At 50.3% G+C, this 27,560-nt stretch overlaps 1 protein-coding gene across 1 annotated transcript in view; it reads right to left on the reverse strand.

Moving 5' to 3' along the window:
• The window catches only part of LRRFIP1 (LRR binding FLII interacting protein 1), a 129,245-nt gene that overhangs the window by 13,767 nt on the left and 87,918 nt on the right, over positions 1-27,560 (reverse strand). Inside the window, 4 exon segments of the mRNA XM_041766294.1 lie at positions 1,379-1,504; positions 1,932-1,967; positions 26,854-26,904; positions 27,474-27,518. Coding sequence (XP_041622228.1) covers positions 1,379-1,504; positions 1,932-1,967; positions 26,854-26,904; positions 27,474-27,518 — 258 coding nt within the window.

The following is a 27,560-nucleotide window of genomic DNA, read 5'->3' on the forward strand; positions in this document are numbered from 1 at the left end:
CCTCTGTGTCGTTTCCCTCATTTGGGCAGTGATTTTCTTTTTTTGTTTGTTTGTTTTGGTTTGTTTTCCTTAAGTGTTGAAGGAAAATACGATACATTTCAAAATTATGGAGATTAAAATTGAGATCTTGCTCATTGGACACCTTCATAAAATTTAGCTCTGCGTCATTATATTTCTGCACAATTTTAGACAACAGGCTGAAGAGCTTCTGAAAATGAAACGAGTTATTTTATTCATATTTAAGAGTTCACTCCAGCTCTTTGGGTGCCTGCCTTGTGCTAGACACAGTGACATACTAACGATGGGCCTCGGCAAAGCTCTGTCCTGAGCTGATGACGGAGCTCCGAGTCTCTGCCCTGCCCTCTTGGTGCCCACTGTCTGGTCTGAGCTAGCCTCAGTACATGCTCGCTGAGCCGATGAATGGTGCTCTCGAGCAGAGATGAATTATAATTCCAGCAATCTCTACTCGGACGTAGCAAAGGAAATGAACGAAAAGAGCTGCTGGAGAGCAAGGGAGGACGTTTTGGGAAGAGCAGTCCGCAGAAATCGTTCTTACAAAGCGCAGGACTCTGAAGGCATTTTCAGGGAGCCCAGCCCAAGCCGTGGCTGATGCTACATCCCTTCTCTGACCTCCCTGGCAGACGGTCATCCAGCTTTCAGACACCACGGGCAGCTGGGTTTTAACTATTAGAAAATTCTTCCATCAATGAAACCAAGTCCGATCTTTAGGTTTCCTCCTCGGGCCTTGGCTCTGGTCTCCAGAGGACGGAAGAGCCCGTCCCCTGAGGTCCTAGGTAGTTTAACAAACTGTACTGCCTTTCTCTCTCACACACTCGGAGTGGCCCCCCCGGACAGTGAGGACGTAGCAGAGACTAACGCTTATGTTCCAGTGGGAGAAGAAAAAATCCCACAACGATGATCTATTGAAGGCATATGTGTATGCTAAAATAGAAAGGAAGGGCACGTGCTAGGCAGAGGGGGACCCTCAAAGAGCAAGGCAGTGTGGTTGGGAGCAGCAAGAAATGAGCAGCGAGTCCCACACGTTCCAAACAACTGAAGGCCATGTGTCTGTGCATGTCAGGTATACAGAAGTGGCCTTGCACCTGCTGGGCAGCAGGGCGAGGGCCCCCAGCAAGCCGTGCCCGGACAGCCGAGGGGGCGCAGAGGGCACCAGTGTGTCCAGCCGCGGTGGGGCGGGCAGGTGCACCTCCTGTGGGAGAGCTGAACCGACCTGCATCTCGGTGTGACTAGAACATGTGTTTATGGGACACAGGGGACTCTGGACCCACAAGAAAGATCCAGGACTTAACAAATTTATACTCGAACCCTGATTTTCATAGGAGGCTCCTCTAGGTCGTAAGTAGGCTGGCAGCCTTACCTTGATTTCCCTGATGGATGCCTCCGTGTCCACAGAGATGGAGGTGTCCCCGCTTCCCCTCCGAGAGGACGTCCCGCCCAGGGAGGCCAGGGTGGCTGCGGATAGGCCGGGCAGGCTCCGAGACCCCTAGAACGCCACAAACACTGAATGTGATTTCAGACAACAGTCACCTGTACGTCGGCTATACAGGTACCTTTACTTGAATCCTGTTTTCGAATGGGAAAGTCTCGAGCAGCTTATGCAAACCCGTAAGGAAGGCTCATCTGGGGGGCCTCCTGGCTGCTTGGGACCTATCTGGGTGAAGCCGCTGGTCCCCGCGTGGGCCACGGTGAACGCTGCTGCTCTCCCGCAGGAGCCAACACACACCCTGGAAAGGCCTCCCGGGGACCCAGAAGGACGAGGTGCCGGCAGCTGGGCCACACGCAAACCTGCTCACTCCCGGGGGAGCATCTTTATTAAAGATCAACCATCGTATTTCCTCATCAGCTGCATCCATACACTTTGGGCCCCCTGTGGATCATCGACAACACGAAGGCTTCCAGAAACTCCTTACCTTCTCGGTGAAATCCTTTTCTGGTCTCTCTTCAACCTGTAGAGAAAAATGGGCACATGCTAAATACGTGAGAGCGTCAGATGGGTAACACGGGCTCAGAGGGTGAGACGGTACCACGACATTAGCTTCCTTTGTAATTTAAGAACTACTGTGCCAACGAGACCCGCCGACAGGCTCCTGCCAGGCACGGCGGGGCTCTCGGGCGGCTCGGTGTGCCGGCCTCAGCTCCCCGGGTGGCTCTTCAATGTTCCTCATATCTGGACGGCATGCACACGGGCCGCAGGAGGGCTCCCGATCGGGGACTTGATAATGAACTGAACCGGAACCCGTTTCCTTCACAGCTTCCCACAGCTGTGCGTGTTGGTCTCGATGCGGGGGGAGGACGACAAGCTCCAAGCGTGTTCACCCCCGACATTACTATGGTTACAGCCCGAGAGCAGGACCAGGCCTCTTGCTACCTGGGTTGCCAGCAACAAAAAGCAGTGGAGCCAATTGCAACTCTTCCTACTTCTCATGAGGAATGGAGCCATGGGTTGACCATCTTGGGATTGAAGACTCTGGTTTAACCATCTTGGGATTGATGCCCAGATGTGGGGAGCTGGCAGGGGGTGAAAAGTGAGACCCCCACCCCTCGCTCCGAATCCAGCTTCCCACGTTTCCTGTTTGCACATGTCTCTGAAGCAATTCTGTCCTTGGCTTCAGGACCACAAATCACTAAAACACAACGATGATCTATTGAAGACATACTGTGCGTGCTACAAATAGAAAGGAGGGGCACGTTCTAGGCAGAGGGGGGACCCTCAAAGGGCAAGGTAGCGTTGTAATCTGGTATGTAATCCGGTGTCCAACACATTCCAAGAACAATGGAGGCTCAGGCCGGAGTCTCAGTGGGACCCACAGCAGCCTATGGAGCCCTGACATCGCCCCCAGGGGACACCCTGAGCCTTGAAGGTGTCGGGGGGGGGGGGCGGTCCACAGGCTGAAGCTGGCGCTGGTGCTGCTTCTTTCTTTTCTGGACATCAGCAGAGCAAGGCCAACTTTCTCTTTTATCTGCACACTAAGAGCTCCTTCCCGTATGTAAGCCCATCGGGAAGGTCAGAGAAGGTGAGAAAAAACACCGTGTTCGCTCTGTAATTTGGAAAACATCAAATAAGAAAAAAAAAATCAAACCAACGCCATAGCTAGCTCTTCAGTGTTCAAGAAAAGTTTAAAAACAGTCTCAAAAAAGCCTTTGCCCAGAAATACATAATGAACCCAGAATGTGGAAACTTAGGATGTGTTTTGAAGTAGAGATCGTGCAGGGAAAAACTTAAGCTCTCGATGAGGGTTCTAGACAATCTCTGCTTAGCCGCTGTTTCCAATCTCTCGGGGACATACGAGGCTAAGTCTGCCTCTGAACGACAGAGGACACCCGTTTCTGAAATGCTAAGGACGAGGAGCCCAGGGAAAGGAGCTGCTGCAGTCCCCCGGGCTGCCACTAGCCGGCAGCCTGCGTGGAGCTTAGCGGGCGACGGCGCTGCACCTGCTCATAAAGGGCCCCTCACCTTCCCCTGAGCAGAGTAACCCAGGCCAGGTGTTCTAGTTTCGCCATAATGCACAGCGTTTGACCTCTGGAAAGAATATATATATATATAAGAAACAGAATCAAAAACCACTTTGAATCCATCCTCGGGGCTGCATGCCATGGTGCAGACACGGAGCAGAGCGAGACCCAAGGGGAGGCCGTGGGGCGCACCTGCTGCAAGAACCTGTCGCCCACGCCGGCAGGGGCCTGGGACGAGCCACGGCGTCCCCGCCCACACCAGGACAACAGGGCCGCACGCCCTACGGGCCTTCACTTTGTTCTTGCCCTGGACTGGGCAATCCTAAACCTTTCAGGTCGGCGAGAAAACGTCCCAGGAACAGATTTGTGAAACAGGTGTGTACCCGCATTTCATAGTCACAGCTGAGCAAAGCTTTTAAAATCACAACACATAGACAGGTTTTAAAATTGGCTAGAGACGGTCACTTCTAAAATACTTCTGTTGGATTTTAAATGATGGCAATGCTTCCTTTCAAAAACAGGTGATCAAGGTAGCGCACTGGGATTTTATTAATCCCAACCTTCCGACATCGTGCCTCTACGAGCATGCTCCCAAGGCTCACTTAAACATAACGTCTGCTGGGGCCGAAAGGTCCAGGCCTCCCCTGTCACCAGCTGGCCTGCCCCCCCCTGCTTAGAGACATAACTGGACATGTGGGCATGGCCGGGCCCTACGAGAGGGGCCGGGCACAAAGGAACCCTTCCCCAGGACGTCGCCAGCCCCAGCCGGGCAACCCCAGACCCCAGACGGCAAATGGGGCCAGAGGAGCCATGTCAACGCACGGTCCCTCTCAACAAACAGGCAATAGTGACCACGGCTCAGAAAACACCCACTTTAAGGGAAATTTCCCTTCAAATATGAATAGTGCTAGAAGTCTCCCATTAGCGCGGAGATTTTGGGTTTTAATTCAGTAACACTGACGTTCTCCCGAGTGACTTGTCCTTGAACTCATGGATTCGTAACGCATGACCTGTGTTTCCACTTGCTGCCCCTGCCTCTTCATACAAACATAAAACATGAGTCACTGAAGTCTTTGTTTTTCTAGCTCAAACCGGCCGGAGGTTCCAGTTCATCACTCATGCTTTCTCTAAATACACACAGGGAACATGAATCTGGCCTCCACTCAGGACACCTCTGATGGCTGTTTCAGAAACACGGCAGCCTCTCTGGATTCCTGGCTGGATCCTGGGGCCCAGACGATGCAGATGTGTGGGCTTCACCAGGCGAGGCCCTCTGTGTGGGTGGCTTCAGGCCAGAACCAGCGAACCACCCGATTCCAACTCTCAAAGCTCCTGCATCTCTCCCCAGGGGTTTTCTATCACATGCGCGCCCACTTGCTGCCTGCCTGTCTTCCTGTCTTCTCCGGCCTAGGCATCCTGAGGGCCGCAGCAGGTCGGTCGGTGTGCTCACCACTAGCCCTGGGCCCAGCACATTCCAGGTACCCGATGAACACTGGCTGAACGCAAGGGCCACAGCTTCCTCGAGGGGAAGCCCCCAGACTTTCTGGACAAGAACATCCAGCTTATCTACAGAATGGAAAAATGTGAATGAGGTCAGACAGGTAGGCCCGGAGATGGGGCGGCATCCGCTCTGCCTTCCCGCAACGCCGAGAGGACCAGGGGGCAGGGGGGAGGGTCTTCGGAGGCTGAGGCAGCTTCCTTTTCTTCCAGGAGAACGAGCTGCCACTCCCTCCTTTCTGGTGACTTTTGCTCTTCAGAAGGCCCCTCCTCCACGCCCAGGGGCACCAGCCTTTCTTCCACACCCAGCCTCCCTGGGCTGTCCCTGGCCCCAGTCCTATTTCCTTCCCAGAGAGGCCCTGTCCCCTGCCCTCCCTCACACTCCCGGGATTCGCATTCCTGATGATTCACCAGGCCTCGGATCACTCCCCGGGAGCCACAGGACTTGCAAGGGCAGGAGACGGCGAGTTGCCAGTCCCGGTTCTGCTGGTGCCCGGATGGGGCGGGAGGATGGCCCGTCCCACAGTCTGCGAGATGCTGACCTTCGCTCGCGACGTGTGCCAGTGCCAGCCGTAGGGCAGCTGGGGGACCTTTGTCAATGAGCAGTTGTCTCGGGGAAGAGAAAAGATGGTTTGTGTGTTCGCGATGAACTGCAACATTGGCTCAGCCCCAAATGCCCACCTTCCCACCTTCCATTCAGAGCTCGGTGAAGCCAGATGCGGGCACAGTTAGGTTTCCTGGGCTGGAAATGCAGAGAATGAAGACGAGGAAGAGCTTTGGAATCCGAGGGCCCTGCAGCCCCTGTGCCCACTGCTTCCTCCCCTGGACGCGGCCTGGAGAAGCTCCCAAGGATGGGGGACTCGGAGTCGGGGCGCAGCTGGGGCCAGGCCTCCCCCGGCCGCCCACCATCGGTCGGCAGGTCCCAGGGGCACGAGCCTAACGCCACCTCTTGTTGCGGTCACCCACGGAACCCGTTATATGTGGGTGAACTTCACAAATGGAGAAAGCATACGACATGGAAATCCGTGTCTGATCCCGACCGCTTCCGTCGCAGTGGCTAGAAGTCCTCTTATCCTGTGACTTCATCATGATGCCCGAAGAACCCCGAAGCGGTTCAAGAAGCGGTTCAAGTTGGCGTTTCCAGCTCCGTGCTTCCCGGGAGCTGCGCCGAGGGGCCCTGCGGTCCTCTGGTCCCCAGAGCCGCCTTCTGCCAACCGCAAATACTCGTACTACTTTCCAAAAGGTGAGTGAGCTCGAGGGGGTGTCACGCCTAAGGAGGAGTCCCCGTTACGTTTACCGTGGAAAGTTCTAAGGCTCCCCGCGGGTGAGTGCATATATACTGTGCTACCACGCGGCACGAAGCACGCACAAAACGCAACTCGCCCGACTTAAAATCTGACCTTACACTGAACAATGAACATCTTCCTATTACTGCTGGGTTGGTCGTCGGTGGAGCCCTCCTCCCCCACCAGGAAAACACCAGCACAAACCCGGGGATGAATGGCTCTGGCCTCGGCCTTGGAGTCAGGGACAACAGAGCAGGGGCAGGAGGCCCGACTCAGCAATAGGGGCTCAGCTGCCAGGGATCCTTTATTTGCTTTCCCCAGAAGCAACCAGTATCTGCATTTGCATGCAAGGTCAAGGCTTGAAAAGACTGTATCTAATTTAAAAAAACAAGCAAATCACCAGCAACCAACAGGTGCCTCTGTGCAAGCAGAAGAGCTCAGCTCGATGGCCTCTTCTTCTATTGCCAGGAACCCTCCCTAGATTAGAGGCATCAACACGTCTACCCGTGGTTCTGTGTCACTAAGTCAAGGACCACGCCACGCTTCTCTGTAACTGAGGAGCAGGGCAAGAGACCCACTTTGCCCATTTTGCTTCCGGGCAGCCGGGGTGTATCAGGGAGGACGCCACTGGCCTGTGATGTGGTGGGCATGCCCAGCACACAGCCCCAGCTCCTGCCCACTGGACGTCATGCCAGCCCGCCCAACCCCAGATGCGCCCCAGGCAACCGCCCTGCACCCTCATCACTGGAAGAATGTACGGTAGCCTCACACAGAGCAGCAGACTCAAAGATACCGAAATCCCAATGGCCCTGGGAAATATGCGCAGCAAGGACACGGAAAGGCTGGGACCCAGCTGGTGAGGGACGAGAGCCAGAGGGATGGTGGGGGTGGGGCAGAACCTGGGACCCCGGGGCCCTTCTAGCTGGTCCAATGACAGGTGACATGACAAACAAAACATCAGAGGCAGTCGTTCCCACTTTTAAATCATAACCCGTGTCCCCACCCATGCACCTGGCGACATCTGCACCCCCTATATCCATGCACCTGGCAACACCTGCACCCCTTACATCCATGTACCTGGCTACATCCCGCCCCCTCATATCCATGCACCTGCTACATCTCGCCCCCTCATCCAGCACCTGGCTACATCCCGCGCCCCCATATCCATGCACCTGGCTACATCTCACCGCCCCCCCCCATCCAGCACCTGGCTACATCCCGCCCCCCACTGGACCAAGTGTCCCTCCTCCTCCCGGTCGGACTCTCAGCCCCAAACACTGCTAACTTCTTACACTGATCCTTTAGAAATGTCGCAGTGCCATCCCGCCCTCAGGGATAATAATATGCTACATTTGGCAGCACCTTCCCCCACCGTGGCTCTTCTTAGACCTGAAATAAATCACGGAAAGCCCTCCCACGTCATCGGCGTCTAGTAGGCCAAGGGCTGGTTTCAGAGGACAGGGGAGGGGGAAGGACCCCGGCAGAGCAAGAGCAGGAGCAGGTGCGGGAGCGGAGCAGGTGCAGGAGCAGGTGCGGGAGCGGGAGGCATATACTCACCACCGGGCTGGCCCGCGCCGAGCTGGCTCTGGATGAGGCTCGGGAGCTGGAGTTGAGGTGGCCGCCTGTGCTCCGAGGGCTGCCCACGCAGCCCGCCGCCGCCGGGACGCAGACAGAAACAAAGGGACAGGGTCAGCGGAGGCAGGGCGGGCCCGGGGGCGCCGGCAGCGCCCCGCGAGCCGTGCAAGTCAGCCGCGTGCAGGCAGAAAGGACAGGGCTGAGCGCGGGCGGCGGGCTCGCCTGGGAAAGGAGGGCTGAGCCTGTCACAGCTTCAAGCACATGCCCGCTAAGGACAGAGAGAAATTAGTCCTAATATCAAAAGAACAGAGAATTCCTGGTCAGTGAGGAGAAAGTAACACAAAGCGTCCGTTCAGCTCGGAGCGGAGCCCGCCTGGCGGAGGCGCAGAGGGGCCACGCCGTCCGGGTGCGCACGACAGCGACGGGGAGCGACAGGAGCCGCCTCCGCCAGCGCAGAGCAAGTCGCCGGGCGGGTGCTTGGCTGTCTAGCAGCGGGACACAAAGCCTGGTCGCTTGGGGTTACTACAAAGCCAGGCAGGGCTCTGGAAAGCGCCAGATTCCCCGGTCTGCTTGCCTGCCTGGTCCGTCCGTCCCTCCGTCTGCCTGGACGTGCTCTCTGCCAGCAAACACCGCTAACTGACCTGGCAGCTACGCCCTCTGGAGTAGCCCTTGTGTTCACGTCTGTTCCAGTCCGAGATACGTTCTCGTGTTTTTGTTTTCAGTCTTACTTTCCTCTTGAGCCAGGTGGGGGAGGAGGGGAGGCAGGATTCAAACCGATTGAGGGCCACAGGCACCCCGTGGACTGTGGGGTGGCCTGTGGGGGATCGTCCCCGAGGGCTGCACAGCCCAGCAGCAAGCCCCTCCACCCAGCAGCCCCCAGCCCCGATGCCGTGCACCCTGCCAGGCAGGCACCAGCTGCTCTCCCCGCCGCCCGGCCTCGCCGCACCTGCAGGCCTTCTCTCTATTGCAAATCATAGCAGGCACCGGACTTCAGAGGGGCTGCTCCTGACTCTCATCTTATATTTCACCTTTTAGTTTGCACATTTTTCCACCAGAATGCAATCCCCTGAGGGCAGGGTCCATATCTAGTCCCTGCTGAATCTGCGGGGGCCACACGAGGTCCCGCACAGAGCCTGTGCTCAGGAAATACTTGTTGAATGAACAGTTTCGACTTTAGACCATAAATAAGCCAGACCCACCCTACCTACCTACTCATTATCCTTCTCATTCCTTCCCGGGAGTAAGATTAACCTCCTAGTTACACTTACATGCAACACCTTGTTTCAGATGCACAGATGAATACACTGTACGCACACCATATGCAGGAGTCCTCTGCGCATTTGGCACAGACAAGAACTGTACCACTCTTGCTACTCTCATCTTTCGCTTTATTATTCAACATAAAAGAAAATACCTAAGGTCAGTACTCTAAGACAGAAGAATTTTGCCTTTGGGTTCAATGACACAAGAGAGAAGAAAACCATCCTATAGAAAAATCCTACTGAGTTCTTGGTCGTTCGTCTTCTGGTTTACTGTGCAGAGACAGGACAAGTTGCTGTTAACAGGGCTCACTGCTGGACCAAGGTTTTCTAACTCTCTAATCAAAAGCTGCTCTCCAATCAGCCGACCTGATCGTGCAGGAAAAAGTACGTTTAAGGTCTGTACCTGGTCCACATGCCACCTTTGGAATAGCTTGTGTTTGGGAACCAGTGTGGCTGATGTGGGGCTGACGTAAATTATAAAGATCCTGCTCAGGTGCGAGCTCTCACTGGCTATGGGATCTTGGAAAAGTTACTTTAGCCTGTCACCTGGGACATGGAATTGCACAGACACTGACCACACAGAGGTGCTGAGGATTATGCAGGAGACCCCACGTGGGGGCTCCTCTGTGCTGTCACTTTCTGCCACAAGTGGCTTTCATGCTCCTGGATCAGATGGCACTGGTGCTCATGACAGCTCCTGGCGCGTCAGGGCAACTAAGGTCACTTTGCACACAGCCACAGTCCTTCCGACACCATGCACACAGCCTAATAACGGTGAGGAAGATATAAAAGAGCAAAACAGCGCTCTTAAGAGGGAGCTAGTCATTCAATCTCTAATCATTAAACTATAATTAAGCCATTTAATTGTGAACACACACTGTAGTTGAGGCTACTCCCCGGGGAGGCTAACAGAAGCTGGGTGCTCTGAGATGGGGACAAATCTTCCAGAATGGGATCAGGACCAGCCTGCGCAAGCCTGGGGTCAGCCTGGACTGACTTCCAAGCAGAGGGTCCTTCTCTCCAGCTCTGGCCTGGGCTGAAGGACAGGACGGGACCCCCGAGCCGTTGCCTCCTCACAACGGGTGTGTGAATTAGCTGGTGGCCACAGGTATGGGCGGGCCAGAGCCCTGAAGCTCTCTCCTCAGTCATGTTCCAGAATGGGGGAAACGCATCCACCAGGAGGGCAATGTAGGGGCGGGGCTAGGGGAGATGCAGAGGATGGAGCTCACTGAGCCTCCCTCCCATCCCGCCAGCTAATTTGCTAACAAAGATCTCTTCTGAGGGATTTTACCCCAGGGTCCAATTTGCCCAATTTAATTCAACAAATGCACGCTGAGCTCTTTCTGCATGGGAGTGTGGTGTTAAGTGCAGAAAAAACTTATTTTTACTCTTTGATGACTTCTGCACAGCTTGGCGTCAGGGACGTGTGGCTGTATTTTGGATATTTGTGCAGTCGGGACAAGAAGTTTTACTTCCTTAGCTTCCCAAATACCACTGCTCCCAGGTTGTTCCTACAGGAGCACAGAATAAGAGTGCTCAGCGATGCCTGAAAAGAACTGGGGATGGGGGTGGGGGTGGGGGTGAGGGTTGCCAGCTGCTCTAAAAGTCCACCTGTAGAGGCGACCCTGAAGGAGAATCTATGAGACCCACAGCCCACCTGATCGGAAGCTCTACTTCAGTCCCTGGAAAAGTAAAAGTCCCCGGTGCTTGGGAAAAGTTTCATTCTCTTGAAGAATTAGTATGCTATCTCTTTTCTGATAAAAGGAAATCATATGGTTGCATTTTATCTGTCACAGGCAGGCCAGACCCGTTTTCCCCAGTAGGCATGAGTTGTGAGCTTAACGGCCTCCAAAAATGTTTAAGAACTGAGAAAAACACTTAATACGGTGGGCTCCACCCCATTTCGAGCAGTATGCGATATAAAATGAACAAATGTTTAATTAGATGTGCCCAGAAACTAATGCTATGTCAATTCATATCTGTAAAAATTACATTCGAGAGAAAACTGTAGGTGTTGACAGCTTTGTAGGAATTCCTGAATATTCACAAGCTATGATAAGCCAGAAATTGGATTATTTAGCCAATTACGTAGCCCATGAACATCGGAAGCACCACTAGAGAAGCACTCTGGAGGAGTTCTTAGTAAGCCCGCACGCTTCCCGGGGCCGGGACCCAGAAGCACCGGGGACGTCCGGCGTCCCCTGCTCTCAGGACGGGCCCACTTGCTTCCTCGCTTCCACGGATGGGCCCATTCTACTTCGCTCCCCTCTTTCTTTCGCTCATTTTTTCACTCAACAAGTATTTCAGGTACAACTGACTACCATGCCTTTGTGGTGAGATCCGAGTCTGTCATTTCAAGTCCTCGGAGGAGGTGGAAAGACAGCAAAATAAAAGGGAATGCCGTGCGGGTAAGATCCTGCGTCCTTAAATGTGTTCCTCTTCGATTACCCAGAGGGGACAGTAATTTGTGGCCTGTGGATCGCCCCTCTTCTTCCTGTCAAGGGCCTCGCCCCCCTTGTTAGCGCTGATGCTTTGCAGGGAAAGAGCCCTGGGGCCTCAGCGACGCCCCGTCTTCGCGGTGTCACCGGTGTGAGGCGCTGAACCCGCCCACCAAAGGCCTCCCGGCTCATGGCACCTGTGATCCCACTACCAAAGAGCATCGAGATGAGGCGGTGTCGCCTCCCTAGAACCCGGTTAGTTCTCTGCAGCGGCTGGAACCGTGCGCAGTGCGCTACTTGGGCCTGCGGCCCGCGGGGCGGACTCGGGAACCACGGAAAACGCCTTACAGCATAGGAACCGCAGGCACTGCCCCGCCGGGCCCCGCCGAGGCCGCCGTCGTCGAACACGGACGCCTGCGACAGAAAACACGGTCAGGTCAGGGCGCCCTTCTCCCCCGGCTGGGACCCAGGACACAGGAAAGGTAAGCTGAGGAAGAGGGACCCGCGAGGACAGGCCGTGAACAAACCCTGGCGGGCGACATGCAGGGAGGCCCCCAACCGCGTCACAGGCTGAGAGCGGAGCAGGACGGGGACACACGAAAATCTAAGAGAGGAACCAGGTGCTGTCTGTCGACCGGCATGGCACGACATCTCCGGCAGGTCCTTGAAACGTACTGTTTCAGAGAAAAACACCCCTTGCTGAGTAAAAACCTGTTCACGGAGATTTAAAGTGAGCGGATAACTCAAATATCCTGAATTATGCCATGGCATCCGCATGCTTGATGTCGGGGAGATGACACTAGCAGGAAGTGACCTTGGAATAAAACAGCATGCTCGTTATAGCTCAGGACTTTGCAATTCTTTAAAAATTGCTACCTAAAGAACAATATTTGATTAATGTGAAAATCAAGCACGGAGGGTAAATAGGAGTTTACAATACCGTGAACGGCCACGTGAAACTTCTCCCAGCTGAAAGGACCTTGAATTTTCCCCATTTCCCCTTGAGGACACAGCTGGCTCGTTCAGCCAGTTTTACACTAATTCTTAACTGGTGGAAATCCAAAAACTTTTTAGCAGTACAGTACAACTGCCTTATTTAGCGTCAGTTTGCTGCAAGACAGAAGTACCTTCTATTTAAAACTGGAAATTTCCAAAGTAATACAGCAGCCAGTAGGGTAACATCTGTTAAGGTTACCAAAGCAATACAAAGCCCCCAGATGAGGTCAAAGATGTGGCTGCTCCATTCCTAGCTAACAATCCTAGGCGAGCACGTGTCTTCCTGGGGCCCGAGGTGGTATGACAGCTACTGTCAGCCGCGGGGAGGGATAAAACCCAGATCCGGCCAAGGGGGGCCGACAGACACCATGGCACATGTAAGGTCCACGTAAAGGGGTGATTCACACGTAGCCAGGCTGCAGACATGACATGTGCATCCACGCTCCCGGGGCAGATGTGTGACGGAGCAGAGTGCGTGTGTGCAGCGTGGCTGGGGGGTGGGGTGGCCAAGTCAAGGGATGTTGGCGGGGTTGGGGAGTGGTGTGGAATGGGGTGGAAGGGGCAGGTCAGGGGACTGTGGCAGGGGAGATGGGGATGAGGGCAGGATGGGGGATGGGTTGGGGGTGGGGCAGGTCAGGGGATGGTGATGGGGAGGGGATGAAGGCAGGGGAGATGGGGTGGGGGCGAGGAGGCAGGTCAGGGGATGGGGATGGAGGATGGGGATGGGGGATGGGATGGGGGATGGGGCAGAGGGTGGGGGCAGGTTAGGGGGTGGGGATGGAGATGAGGGTGGGGGTGGGGGATGGGGGTGAAGGGCAGCTCGGGGGCCCAGGGGCGGGGGATGGGCGGGCAGCACACGCACCCGGTAACTCCCAGCAGGCCGGGCAGCGCTGTACAGATAGGAGGGCTGGAGGATGAGAGCAAATGGCAGGTTTTAAAAGCCTTGAAAAAACAGCAACAAATAACAGTGACAAGATAATCACGATGCTTTTAGTGATCATGACGGCCAAATTATCGCAAAAGGATTAGAAGGGAAAAAAGTCGATGTAGGGCCTGTGCTTTCAGTACATCTGAAAGATGCAAATCCAACTTTAAGAGAGTAACCGTCCCCGGAATCTCTGAAATAGGACTATGTTCTAGTCACTTCTTTTCAGGCATTCCTGGAGGGAAGGGTCAGGGAGTGAGACAGACAGTGATAAGCTGAAAACACCACGGCAGCCACCAAACCCACAAGTCAAAATCCGGGTTAATAGCGCACTCGGGGGTGTTAATACACAAAATTCCACACAGGAGGGAGCGTGGTGGAAATGGTGCTTTCATTTCCCTCAAACGATCCCAGCCACGGTGGTGAGGATCCAAGAGGAGCTGTGGGGCTGGGCCAGCCGGCCAGGGTGGCACCTCCCCAGCCCGGGCAGTCCACACCCGCACCACCCACCGGGCGGAGTCGTTCCCCGGGCGGGCAGGTGCCGGAGCGAAGGGCAGCTCCCGGTGCAGACGGGCCCGGGGACCAGAATGGGATCATGACTCATTCCTAGGCGGGGGCCACGTAAGGCCACAGCACAGGGCCACCGCCAGTCAGGGCGGGTGCAGGACCGGGGTGAATCACTCAGTGAATCACTCAGTGAGGCAGGGACACGACAATACAGGAGATGACAGTTCAACCTCCGCAGTGGGATCTGTATGGGACGGTGACAGCGAGGTCCTCGTGTGAGAACGGGACGTGGGTTCCTAGACCCGGGCGCCTGCCCCCCACACCGGCCTGGGGAAAACAGGAAACAGAGGGGACGCCGAGCCAAGGAGAGAGCACCATTCTCCCACTTCTCGAAGATGGAGGAGTCCGATTAAGCACAGAAGCCTTCCAAATTGCTTCCTGGACACATTTACAAGAGAAATATATTTTTAAAGAAACAAATGAAACCCCAAATGGGGAACAATTGCTGGAAAAGGAGGAGAGACCCAGGAGACTAAATCTCCGGACTTGAGCTTTTGGAAACATACACTTAATAGAGCCTCTTTTCCCCTCAATTCCCTCTTCTCTCTATAAGGTCCCAGATTCTTCTGATAATGTTTTAAGACGTTCAGAGGAGTCTCAGCAGGTTAGTCGAGCCAAATACGCCTGCTGAGCTCTGCTGCCCGGATTTCAGACAGGAGAGGTTGAAGTGTCCTCGTACATTTGGGTAGAAAGTGACGTGATGAACACAGAGGGAAAGAGAGGGAGGGAAGGGGGTGACAAGGAGGACAGACCCGGCTTCCAGTCCGGACAGACAGGGGTTTGGGAGCAAGGCCGCCACCGGGAGGCCCGAGGTCCGAGCCGCAGAGTCCCTGTAATCAGAGCGGGCAGGACGGGAGGAGGGCTCAGCCCTTCGTTCCACCTCAAACGTAAATTCACACACAGCTGCCTTTCGGGACAAAATCGGCAAAGGACATGCACTTGCTGGGAGGGGAGAACGCAGGGCGATCAGAAGGCAATAAAGACAGGCGAGTTAATCGACAAAACTATGACACGGGACCAAACCCGTCCTGAGCCGACACAGAGGCAAGAATAGGTGTCACTAATTCTCACTGATCCCAAAGACCGTAGGGGGGTTTTTAAGGTCTTTGTTATTTGAGCTCTAAGTTTTCCAGTTTGGTGGGAAAAATTCAAAACCAAAGAATTGGCAGAGATCTCAACCTTTAGTTTATGTAATATTTCGCCGGACGTGATCTCTGGCGCGGCTTCCCTTAGGTGCGTGTTCAGGGGTCAGAGGGGACGGGACAGATTAGCTGGTGTGCTTCTGAGACCGACAGTCCACACGGCATTAATGGGGAATATGACTCTATCCACTGTTTCCCCAAACTAAATGTTCTGTCCCAACCAAGAAGAGGAAGCCAGCAGCTGTGGACTACTCGGTCGGCGATGCTCGACTCCGCCAACGAGCCCGGGGTGGGCCTGTGACGATGAAGTGGTTCCATTCAGGTAACCTGATGGCATCTTAGGATATCCCGCCCTCCCTTCAAGGTCCCACACCCGTGCCTGTTATTCCTCTGTCTTGCATAAGCTTCACCCACAGGACCTGAGGGGCAGGCAGGTGGAATCCGAGGGGGTGGGGGTAGGGGGCATGGAGACTTTCTAATATTTCACACAAATACTGAAACTTGTTCCAGCAGTTGGGAGGACACGGTGTGGAGAAGCCACTTTGTCAACCGCTCTGGGGGACATGGAAGACACTAAGGGCAGGACCCAGGAGGTGGGTGGGGGTGGGGGGTGGGGAGAGGGTACCCACAGCTGCCGCTGCCGCTGCCGTGCCCGGGGTACGGGTCAAGCCTGCAAGACTGGAGAGATCTTTACAAGAGTCTTCAATACTCCACACTACATTAATACTTTGCTGTTTTTATGTTTAAATAAAATCAAACAAGCCCATGTGTGTTGTGCAGGTAAACAGATACGGTACCTACGGAGCACGGTAATTACTAGGAAGAATTTGTGGGCCGGTGAGTAAAAGATGACCTCACGCAGAACAAGCGTGGGGACATGTGGCCTCAGGAAGGTTCTGATCGTTCATGTTTCCAATGGATCAGCTCTAATTTTGGCTTTAACGCTCCGAATGTGGGCTATTTCTCTTAAGTGAATTTAAGTGAGTCAGAGACACTTTGGTGAATGAATCAGATGCCTATCACCACCTTCTACTTTAGAGCAAGTGTCTCAGCTCGTAAAGTGAGGAGGAAGTAAAATTTTCAGAATGACGGTGCTCTTCGCAACGGCAAAATCCCCCACTGATTCCACTAAAATACACACAACGCACAAAAAATTCAAGGTGGTGACACCCACCACTACGTTGGTGCTTACAGCTGATCTTATATTCAGTCAACATTCACCTGCTGAGGGAGGAAGGGATGGAGGATTTATTCATAGACGAGGCTGGGGGGCAGCAGTAGGAGTCTGGAGAGTGGGCGAGCAAGCTGAGGGGGGCATGTAGCTGGAGGCCCCTGCAGCAGGGGTGAAAGGTGGGAGGCGGTGGAGAGGAGAGGGAGAAGGACCAGGGGTTATATTTCTGTGGCTCTACCTGCTTAGTTTCTATTTATTTTTTTCCAGTGTATTCCTCATGATTCAGTTCACATCCATTGATATGATGCTTACTTCTCCCTCTCATCCTATTACTGCTGCACTAGGGCATCTGCTGGGGGGGGGGGGGTCTGTCTTCTAGAAGCAAATGTTTCCCGAGTACATACCTATCTCACCCGTTTATCTTTGTGATCTTCCTACCAGAATTAGCTCCCTAGTGTTTGCTAAGTGAATACGAAACCTGAACAAACAAGTCTTACCTATTATAAGGGCTCTTAAATAATTCAGAAATAACTGTGCCTGTCGAGACCGATGCGTGTCCTTGAAGTATGGGAAGGAACCCTGTTGTGTAGACATCTGGACTTGGGTTTGGTTTGATTCCCATTCCTAATCTGTCCCTGAGAAATTGCCACAGGTTTTGCATATACTCTACAGAGTAATTCTTTTTCAGGAACTCTCCAGGAAAAAATCACAAGATTTTATTTTTTTTCCCTTTTGATTATTTCTCACTACAAGATATCCACGAGAATATTTTATTTCCTTGTGTCCAGTTGAATGCAAATATGATTCAAGTGCAAGATGGTGGGGGTAAGCCTGAATTAAATCTATCCTATTAATTACTGCTTAAAAATGGACTTTAGAGGCGCTTGGGTAGCTCAGCGGTTGAGTGTCTGCCTTCCGCTCAGGGCGTGACCCCGGGGTCCCGGGATTGAGTCCCACATCGGGCTCCCTGCATGGAGCCTGCTTCTCCCTCTGCCTGTGTCTCTGCATCTCTCTCTGTGTCTCTCATGAATATATAAGTAAAACTAATAAAAACATAAAAACATTAAAAAACTAGACTTTAACATCCATCCAAATGAAAATTCATAAAACGGGTGTTAAAAACAAAAAGAAATTCACACACAAGGCGGCATGCTACAAAACCTGTAGTTCTGAAGACAGGGTGTGAAAGATTTAAATGAGAACCAACCAACGTCTCCTCTCTGGATGATGACAAAGCAGAGAATCTGCCCTCACCGCTGTAGCTGGAATTCTGAGAACCAGAGAAGACACTGTAAGTGGTGAGTACCTGCCTCGTCACTGTCCCCAAAGCACCACCTGCCCCGGGGTCAACAGGAAGATACACAATCACACAACCAAACCAGGATGAGTTCTCCAGGAATACCAACGTAGCGTGGGCATCGAGACACTCTGCTAGGGGAGAGACGCTCACCAGCTACAGGTTCCACGCTGCAGTCTACGTTTCGGTGATTACGTCTCGGTGATGTCATACGGTTTAACTCTTACTGGTTCTCACAATTTCTCATGGCTGGTATTATTCGTAATTACCTAGTAAATCCCACGATGGGGTGTCTCTCGCCGCCCAGGCTGGGCTTCCATACTACAGACTCTCTCAGGTAACTAAGATTACATCCGTGGCAAGATTTCGGAGCTTTCCTCAGCCCAGCACAGGTGGGGGCTGCAGCTCACCTGAAGCTGTGTGGGGTGCCTACAGCCTGAGAGAGCCACCCCAGGACGCAGCGGCCCGTAGCTGTCTTCAGGGACCCAGCGTCTACTTTCTAGGGAGCAGAGTCGGCGCGGGGAGGCCGTATGTGTGCATGCTACCGACGGAGGCCTCCTGTTGCTCCCCACAGCGGTCAGGGAGTGCTCCCACGGACACTAAGTTCCAGCACCAAGGGAAGAGGGGTTTCCAAACCCTCAACCCCTCCCCACAGACAGACTGTGCTGCGGCCACCTATGACATTTCTCCCTCTGTCCCCATCTTTTCTCCAAGCTCACCCCCACGCTGCTCTGGGATCTCCTATAGGACTCGCTGCGCTGCATGTCGGCTATTTGGTTCTTTAATCGCCGTGTTTCCTATTGTTTATGAAGTCAATTTTATATGCAATTTTACATTATGGCGAACAATTCTGTAATCAAGTTTTCTTGCAATTGATTTTTAGAGGCATTACTTAAATCTTTGCTCAAGGCATCAGGCCCATTTTGGCCGTTTTAATGTAAAAATCAAAAGATTAAGATATCAGGGTGTACATACGACACAGAGCTTGGTGCTACCTTGTCCCGTGTCCCTGGCCTGCTGGCAGCTACACATCTGGGGTATTCTAGAGAAGAAGGTTAACAATGGGTAGAGGGTGGATTACAGAACTTCTGTAGTAACTTCCAGCTCGACAGGAGGATCCTTTGTGATCGATAACGGTGAAAAGTGGCTAAATAGTCAACATAACCCCAACAAAGCAGTCTGGGGCCAGCAGAGAGTACTGCAGCTCCTGCCCTATAAAGCTGGCACTGAACAGTGTGCAGGAAGGCTGAGCAGGAAATAAGACCGTCCACGCCCCACGAGGACGGAATGGCGTGCCGCTTGCTTCTCTGCCTGGAGTACTGCGTTACCTTAAAGAAAAACATAATCCAAAGGCCGTCCACATAAAAACCTAAGTAGGAAGATGCAGCCTTTAAATGGGGAGGATTTTTTTTTTTTCTGTCTGGAATGAGAAAAGTTTGGATGAAATAGAAGTGTACGCCCTCCTTAATAGAACGAGAAGCTAAAAAAAAAAAAAAACCTCATCAGCCAGGAAAGATGGGACTGGGTTGAAACCTGAATATATAATCCACATGTATGTGTGTGATATCATAATATAATTAAGAAAGTGAAAATATTATTTACATAACTAGTAAAATTTACCATGAGGAAAAAAATAAAGCAAGTGGAGGAACAGGAAGATTTGAGAGAACAGCAGATCTGCAGTAAGTCCTAAAACTTGATTAGAGTCTCACTTTGTGAAGCCCCCTGCGACCTCCCTGCTAAATCCAAAGCCCTCCCTGCTGCTCCCGGACTCTCCTGCTGTTGGTCCCTTTCTCTCTAATCCCGACCCCAGAACACTACCCTGCTGCCTGCTGCCTCCCACGCCTGCCCTGCGAACCCTCCACCGTTGTTATTCAGGGAAACACGGGCTCTACTATATGTGTCTTTAAAACGACCAGTGACAGGAGAGCCTGGGTGGCTCAGTCGGTTAAGGGTCTGCCTTGGGCTCAGGTCATGATCTCAGGTCCTGGGATCGAGTCCTGCATCGGGCTCCCTGCTCAGTGGGGAGTCTGCTTCTCCCTCTCCCACTCCCTGCTGCTTGTGCCCTCTGGCTCTATCAAATAAATAATAAAATCTTTTAAAAGATTAAAAAAATAAAATGACAAATGAGAGATGGGCACAGAGGTTGAGAATGCTGAATGTAAATATACCTGAAAGCTGCATGTACCTAAAATACACGTTCTGCACATACCTCTAGGGCAATGAAATAATGGAAGAGCGATTATTTAAATTCCACATACTTTTAAACTTCAGAGTCTTTTTAATATTGATCTCTTATAGTGGCACTTAGAATGTTAGGAGACTAACATTCCAAGAATGTTTACTGGTGAAAAAATTCGCTTTCATTCTTTCATGGGCTCAGAGGGGCAAACCTCACTATAACGCAGGAAAACAAACAAACAAACAAGAAGCTACATTCAGCAGTATTTTTTTTTTAAAGCTTTGCAGCAGCCGGTTTCAATTCTGTGTCACGCGTCTCTACTATACTGACCCTGCCCGATCTTCTGCCCAGGGACTGTGATCCATATAAGTCTCCGTCGTAACCATTTGTCTGTTTCAACGAAGAAAAGAAGAAAATTGACATCATTATACAGATGAAGACACAGGCACAGACCAGCAGGGAAGAAGCAGTGGGGTATATAGGCCACAGAGGTCCTAGCTCTGCGGCAGCCTGCATGCCAGGCTGGGAGGCTGGTGGGGGGGGGGGAGACAACTCGGTCTGTGCCCATCTGGCTGCGGTTCCTGGTTCACAGGGCAAGTCCTTGCACGCCCTTTCTGAAGTTGTATCCAGAGGAGTCAGAAACAGCTTCTGTTCAATCCATATAATTCAATGCAAAATGTGCATCACGGAAAAAATGTTTCTCGTGGGCATATATCCTCCACATGGGGGTCTCACTCACCCAGTCTTCCTACTTCATTATTTTTCTAAATGAAATCTGAGGATGCATTTCACGAGTTCCTAGTTTGCCCTCCAGAAAAAAGAATTGGTCTCGTTTGTCTTATAAGGACGTTTCCGCTGATTGAAGACCAGAGCTGTCAAGTGTCAGAGACGTGACCAGCTCTCGAGATTTTAGAAAACGGAAAGTGGTCCACACAACTGGTAAAACTGGAAGGAGATGCCGGGGGGAAATGAGCCACAGTCCAAATTCCAGATCAATGCTCCACCATGTGACATGAATAAACAAGCTTGCTTAATCCGCTGCCACCTCCACCTCCTCAGCTGTGAAAATGTGCACAGAAATACACGCTTCACAAGGCTGCTGAGGGTTAGATCTGCTCAAAATGAGTATCCCGAGTGCCTGGAACAGTGCCCCCCTGAACCGTGCGCTGCCGGGATGGCTGAGCCTGCAGCTCTGGAAGGTACCCGGCACCCACGGGGAACAGGAGCGTGTCCTTGTTCACAGGGGTGGGCGACGGGAGACTGCTTAGCGTGCATTTTGCAGCTACAACATTAATGAAGAGTAAATATATGAATTTCCAGGTTATAAATTCAGATTCATGAAATCTTGACTAACTATATATTTAGTTATAACTCAGAAACAAGTCAATTTTAAGTTTTTATTTATTTATTTATTAGGTTTTTTAAAATTTTTATTTATTTATGATAGTCACAGAGAGAAAGAGGCAGAGACACAGGCAGAGGGAGAAGCAGGCTCCATGCACCGGGAGCCCGACGTGGGATTCGATCCTGGATCTCCAGGATCGCGCCCTGGGCCAAAGGCAGGCGCTAAACCACTGCGCCACCCAGGGATCCCCAATTTTAAGTTTCTAAATGAAACACAAGAGTATGTAGAAATCCCTCAACTTTAAATTTGAAAACGCTAGGAGTTAACCTTAAAACATTTCAGAAATAAATTTGATAGTAAAAAACCTTTGGAGATAGGTAGGAATTTTACTTAATCTAACATCCTTTTCTTTCTTAACCAACAAGATTACGTGATGCGGAGATGTGCGTCGAGGACTTACATATTTCAGACCGCAGGCTTATTCCTTTAATAGCTGTTTAGAGACTTGTTCTTGAAAAAAAATCAATATAATAATACAAGGCTAACATTCATCAGTTTTAGATGACTTTTACTTTCTAGTAAGTGAGGAAGTAAAATATATTACATATATAAGCTCTCTGGTTTTCCACTCTTGCTTTATGGACTATGTACTGGCCTATAAATGCTTCCTTTTGGCCACTTGCAGCATAGAGCAGAGCAAATGGTGAAGGATAGCAGAGCACATGCACCCTCATCTGCCACCATTTCTCTTCTAGCCTTGCACCGCCATGCAGGGAAAACTACCTTCAAAGGCTCTGTTGTAGCGGAACTCTGTCATAGGGAATATATTCCTAGAACGAATTCTCAAATCTATAGGATCTCACTGACATTCCTATAGGGAAAAGTACTTTGACCTCTTGGAGAACACCACTAACCTTTTCCTCTTGGATAGTTTTTTTATGTGCTGGAGTTGGGTGGGTGGAGCTGTTTTTATGTAGCATAACAGGATAAGGAGTTGAAAATTTAACACATTAGGATAAAAAGTCCGTATCAACTTCATCTTCAGTCAAGTCTCTGATGTTCAACTTTCTCTGCTGTAGAGAAAGTTTTTTCAACACCCCTTACTGTGCAGACCACCTGCATCATGATCACCTGCTGTGCTTCTTAGGACCCTCGGCCCCTGACCCGGGCAACCAGAATACCCAGAGCTGGGGTCAGGGGATGTGCATTTTAATGCGCTTCCTAGTTGGGGTGCCTGGGTGGCTCAGTCGGTTAAGCGCCTGCCTTCAGCTCAGGTCATGATCCTGGGGTCCTGGGATGGAGTCCCATGTCCGGTTCCCCCCCCTCAGCAGGCAGTCTGCTTCTCTCTCTCCCACTGCCTGCTGCTTCCCCTGCTTGTGCACCTTCTCTGTCAAATAAATAAATAAAATCTTAAAAAAAAAAAAGTTTCCGAGGTGAATCCTACACACACAGTAACACTGAGGAGTGCTGCTACGAGAGAAAAAAATACAGGAGACATTCACAAATTAGCATTTTCTAGAACAGTGTAGGTAAGATACCAGAATAAATGCCCTACCCGGGCCACTTATTCCAGTGGTACGTTGTGATTAGTCAGAATGCTACCAACCACCGTGCCGTGCTGTGCAGCATTGGTGCTGAGCTTCACACCGAGCATGCAAGCAAACGTCAACCACTACACCTTTTTTGATTAATGATGTTAGATCGTTGTTATACTGTCAAAAGATCACATCCAAGGGCATGAGATATGGAAAGCAAAATAAGAAAGGCAAAATCAAAACTCTGACGTGCAATATTTGAGGCACTTAACTTAGTTTTAAAACAGAATGGAAACCAAACATTAACAACAAAATCCAGAATACTTCTGACTATTGCTAACATACATATTCATTCATTCCACCAGGGACTGGCCCTTAAGTACAGTTTACTTTGAATTTAAAATAAGAAGGCTCAAAATCTGGAAATATGCTGCTCATACATTTCATTATACTCAGAGAACGGAAGAGAAGCTGGAATTAGAGTGTCACTGTGAAGTGCTGTGGGAGCTTCTGTGAAGAGCATTCCTGAGTCTAGTTATGTGCCTCCCTGCTTCCTGTTCTCCTGGGCAGATCTATTCCTTGCCAGTGGCTGAGGCCAAGACTGGGCTGGAATGCCAGGTTCCTCCTGGGCCGCTGGCTCCTGTCCCTAAAGTAGGGAACTGCAGTCCTACCGGGAGGTTCTGGGGTCGAGTGTGCCTTGCAGATGTGTGGCACTACTCATTAGTAGTGTAAGGCACTACTCTGAAAGGTGAAAATTACATCTTAAAAAAAAGAAAGTTGCTACATAATTTTGAAAGGTAGTGGAATGAATGAAGCATGAAATGCTTTTAGAAAAAGCCCTAGAAAATGAAGTAGTGCATAATCTGCAATAATCATTTCAGTAGAGAAGCACTATATTGCTAATTTCTGGTGAGATTAAATTTCTCTCCTTTTTGGTGCCATTTAAACGCACAGGTTTTCAGAATGCAAAATGGGCGGATAAACTGATGTAAGATGAGCAATTCCAAACTGAAATCTAAAGATTTTGTTTTTGTTACTGGAACTGAGGACTTTCCAAAACAGCACTTGTTGGTAAAAAGAGCCAGATCGCATATTTAATTTGAACGAATGCAGATGAAAAAATAATGGATTTTTCCTCAGTGAAGATGACTTTAACCTTAATCTTTGAAAGGAAATGTAGAGGCTTTGGGAATTCTTGATTTGATTTGAGTTCCTTGAAAGCAAGACACTCTAGTCCCGTCTTGGTATCCACAGCTGTTCACACAGCGTGTGGCAAACAGCTGGTGCTCAAAGACCACGTGGTAAGCAAGTGTTCAAGCACAGAGCCTGAGCCTGAGCCTGAGGATCAGAGACACGCCCACAGGGCTCTGCAAGAAGAGCGCTCGGTCTGGTAGGTACACCTGCCTCCAACACCCCCGGTGGGGTTACCCAGGGCGTCTGGTGGACAGCATGTGTGTCTTTTTGGACAAGGATGTACTTGGCTTTTTGTACAAACACACCCATGAGATTAGTAGAAACACCATAGGTTATTTCCCATCACACAGCACTATTAGGATCACGCCTTAACATCTATCCAACCATCTCACCCAGGCGTAAGGACCCCCATACTCCGAGTCAGGCTGCAACTGTCAGCATGAGGGTGGAAGAGGAAAAGAACAGAAAACAGAGTTGCCAAAATCATTAGAAAGCTAACCCAAACATCAGAAAACATAAAGCAAAAGCCAGGCAATCTTGAAATCTTGACAAAATTACATTTTTCATGACTTCCAGGATCTCGTGTATTTACAAAAGAAATCACATTAGAATGACAGCAGGGCAAATGTTGCTATAATTCACGAAATCTGAAGCAGTTTGAAGCAATCTTACTTCCTCCTCTGTAAGATACATTCTATTTCAGTTAGGCAAAAGGTGAACACATGCATCACCATCAAGTTTTAAACAAGAAAAATTAAAATCTTACGATATTCAAAATCTAAGTTTACTGAGAACAATGCCCATGCAAACAACTAGGAAAGTAAAAATTCCCATTTTTCAGGGTTACCATCACTGCCAGTTGAATGAAGAAGGCCTGTATCTTGAAAACATCAAAAAATAAAAGATATTATCTTTGAACTTTGCAAACAAAAGATTTCGGAATGTGAAGATACATAAAAGCAGCACACACTGGCCCTGCACAGGGAGGAGGTGAGATGAGGTTCCTCCCGGTAGGGCAGCTGGCCCACTGATCAACAGAGGCCAGAGCTTCCAGGCCCCCACAGGCTTCCAGGCCCCACCGGGACTGATGTGTCACTTCCTAACTGCTCAGGGATGGCCAGAACCTGTCAAAGTCATGAGGTCTGACGCTTACTTTCAGGATCCAAGTTCTCAGGGTCTATGGTTTTTTGAAGTGTTACCTCTTTATGCCAAGTATATCATGGGAAAGGGTAGTGTGGGAAACCACCTGGCTAAACACGGAAATCCTGTCCACTGTTGATTTTCCATGTTCTTAATGACTAGATTGCTGGGCCTCTTCTATAAAATTTTATACCTTAAAGCATGCTTGAAATCTTGCCAAAGAATGGTGTTTAGCAAAGAAATTTAACTCAGGTCTGGTTAAAATCATTGAAAATGAAATGAATACTGTAAACAATGATTTTAATAGTTTTAAACTCTTTGGGGTCAGGAATCTTTCTGAGAATCTTAAGAAAGGGACAAATCCTTTTCCCAGAAAAATGCAAATACACACAAAATCTTGAATGTAATTTCAGGAGGACCACAGATCTAAAAATGATCCTTATGATCAATTTGGATTCTGTGTCCAATTTCTCTGCTGTTCTCTCTTGACTCTATATTCATCAGATTTTGTTCTCACCACTTCTTCCACCAAAACTTTCCTTGTGAAGGTCACCGACGTCCTCCATGACGCTAAGGCCAGTGGTTGGCCCTTAGTACTAGGCTCACTTGACCCCTCCCCTCCTCCTGGAAACATGATCTTCTCTCGGTTTCAAGGACTCAGCCTTCTCCTGGGCCAGCTCAACAGTGGCCATTTCTGTGTCTCTGCCACTGATTCTGCAAACTGAGTTTTGCATTTATAATGTTTTGGTTACATAAATGTTACTTCCTCTAGCTTGAGTCTTGTCTGAGACCAGATCTATGAGGAAGTTAAACCGTACGGCTAAGGGGAAAGTTTCAGAGAGCAAGGAAGCTCTTCGACTGACTTCACATTTGAACTGTTACTTTCTGGCAAAATCACTATGGATCTGCTTTTGGCACTGCCAGGACAATGAAGGTGATTGCTCGACAGGACAACGTTACCTTTACTTTTACTGCTGTGAACAGTCAAATGAAATGCACGTTCACTGCGCGTGTAAGAAGTCTGGGTTTAATTGTCCAATTTTAATTGTCATAGTGATCAAAAACAAGCCTTCTGCTCTACACAGTTCTTAAGTAAGATGGAGTGGCTGCATTGAGGCCTACTTCCTACCGGCAGTGAAAGCAACTGTCACCCCGAGGTACAGAAAACCGACATGCTCAAGGTAATTTACTGACTTAAAGCGCTAAGCAAAACACAGTTGCTCTACTTCACTTCCCAAGGCATGCAGTGTCTTCAAGTCTAATTATGAAGATTTTGGGAATGTTCAAGGAAAAATATGTATTCATCTTTATCAACCATCAAGCTGTCAGTGATGAAGAGATTTCATCACAGCCGACCAAAGGAAAAACTCCTGAGGGGTGAGCAGACCTGGGTCTCAAGGATCCAACCTGCTCCGATTTTCCACCAGGCAGCCTACGGCAGCTTTCAGGGAGCTATGCAAAAACAGCACTGAGTAATAGTTATTTTACCTGAGATGCAAATTTGCTTGGGAGCATGTAGGCACATAGACACCAGCCCCACCATCACACCAGCACTGCCAAGACAACTTCATCAAGGCGTGGCGGTATTGTGACGTGGAGCAGTATTAAAACATCATGACGTCCACTCTCAGGAGAAAGACACGATAGAGATGTCTCTCTCTACAACATCCCACTACTGATTAGATTTCAAATAAGTAGTTTCTTGATTTTAGTATCTGGCAACAAGACTATGGGGTAATGAACAGGAAATCTGAACGCAGGGACATAGCAGCAAAGATGGCCAACCACCAACCGTACCATGCAAACCCAATCATTCTGGTTACTGACCCTCAGACTTCCACGACTACCCACTGACATGCGCTCATCTTCGTCAGAAGCCTAGTAAAAGAAAGGATGAAAACAACCATGAAGTGTAATATAAAGAAACCCGTGTCCAGCTTCCAGAGGGACACAGTCGATCCAGCACCACAGCAGTGGGGCAGAGCCCACGTCTGGACATCTAGTGGAGCTGAGCCCACGTCTTCTCCAGATGAGCCTTCGCTCATGCACCTCTGTTTACAGAGGGCTATGTCTGGATGATACTGCATTAAGTTAATTTAATCAAAGCAGTCTTAAAAAAAAAAAAGCAGTCTTATTTACTTCGCTGATAACCTAGACACACGGCCTCAATGCATATCACTCTGCAAATTATTCATGGGTAATGAAGAGCAAAAGAACATTCAAACTGTCATGCATATATTAATATACAGAAATTTCTCATTCTCCCCTCACAAAGTTAGATCAAAATGCTAAAACTCCAGTCCATAATCTTTGTTTAGGTAATAACATTTATTTGTTTAGGTAGTGGTGACTTACTTTCATAAGGATCACTAAGATGCATCTGATTTATGTATTTCAGCCACTAGAACTACAAATTAGACTTCAATCAAAGTGAACACAGTACTAACCGATGTGTTTCTTCTGGATCTACGCGAATAGCGCTCACTGTCTTCCTACCAAAGCAATGGAAGAAAAAGTATTAAAGGTCAGATACA

This window comes from Vulpes lagopus, chromosome 8 (assembly GCF_018345385.1).
Source record: "Vulpes lagopus strain Blue_001 chromosome 8, ASM1834538v1, whole genome shotgun sequence".
NCBI lineage: Eukaryota > Metazoa > Chordata > Mammalia > Carnivora > Canidae > Vulpes > Vulpes lagopus.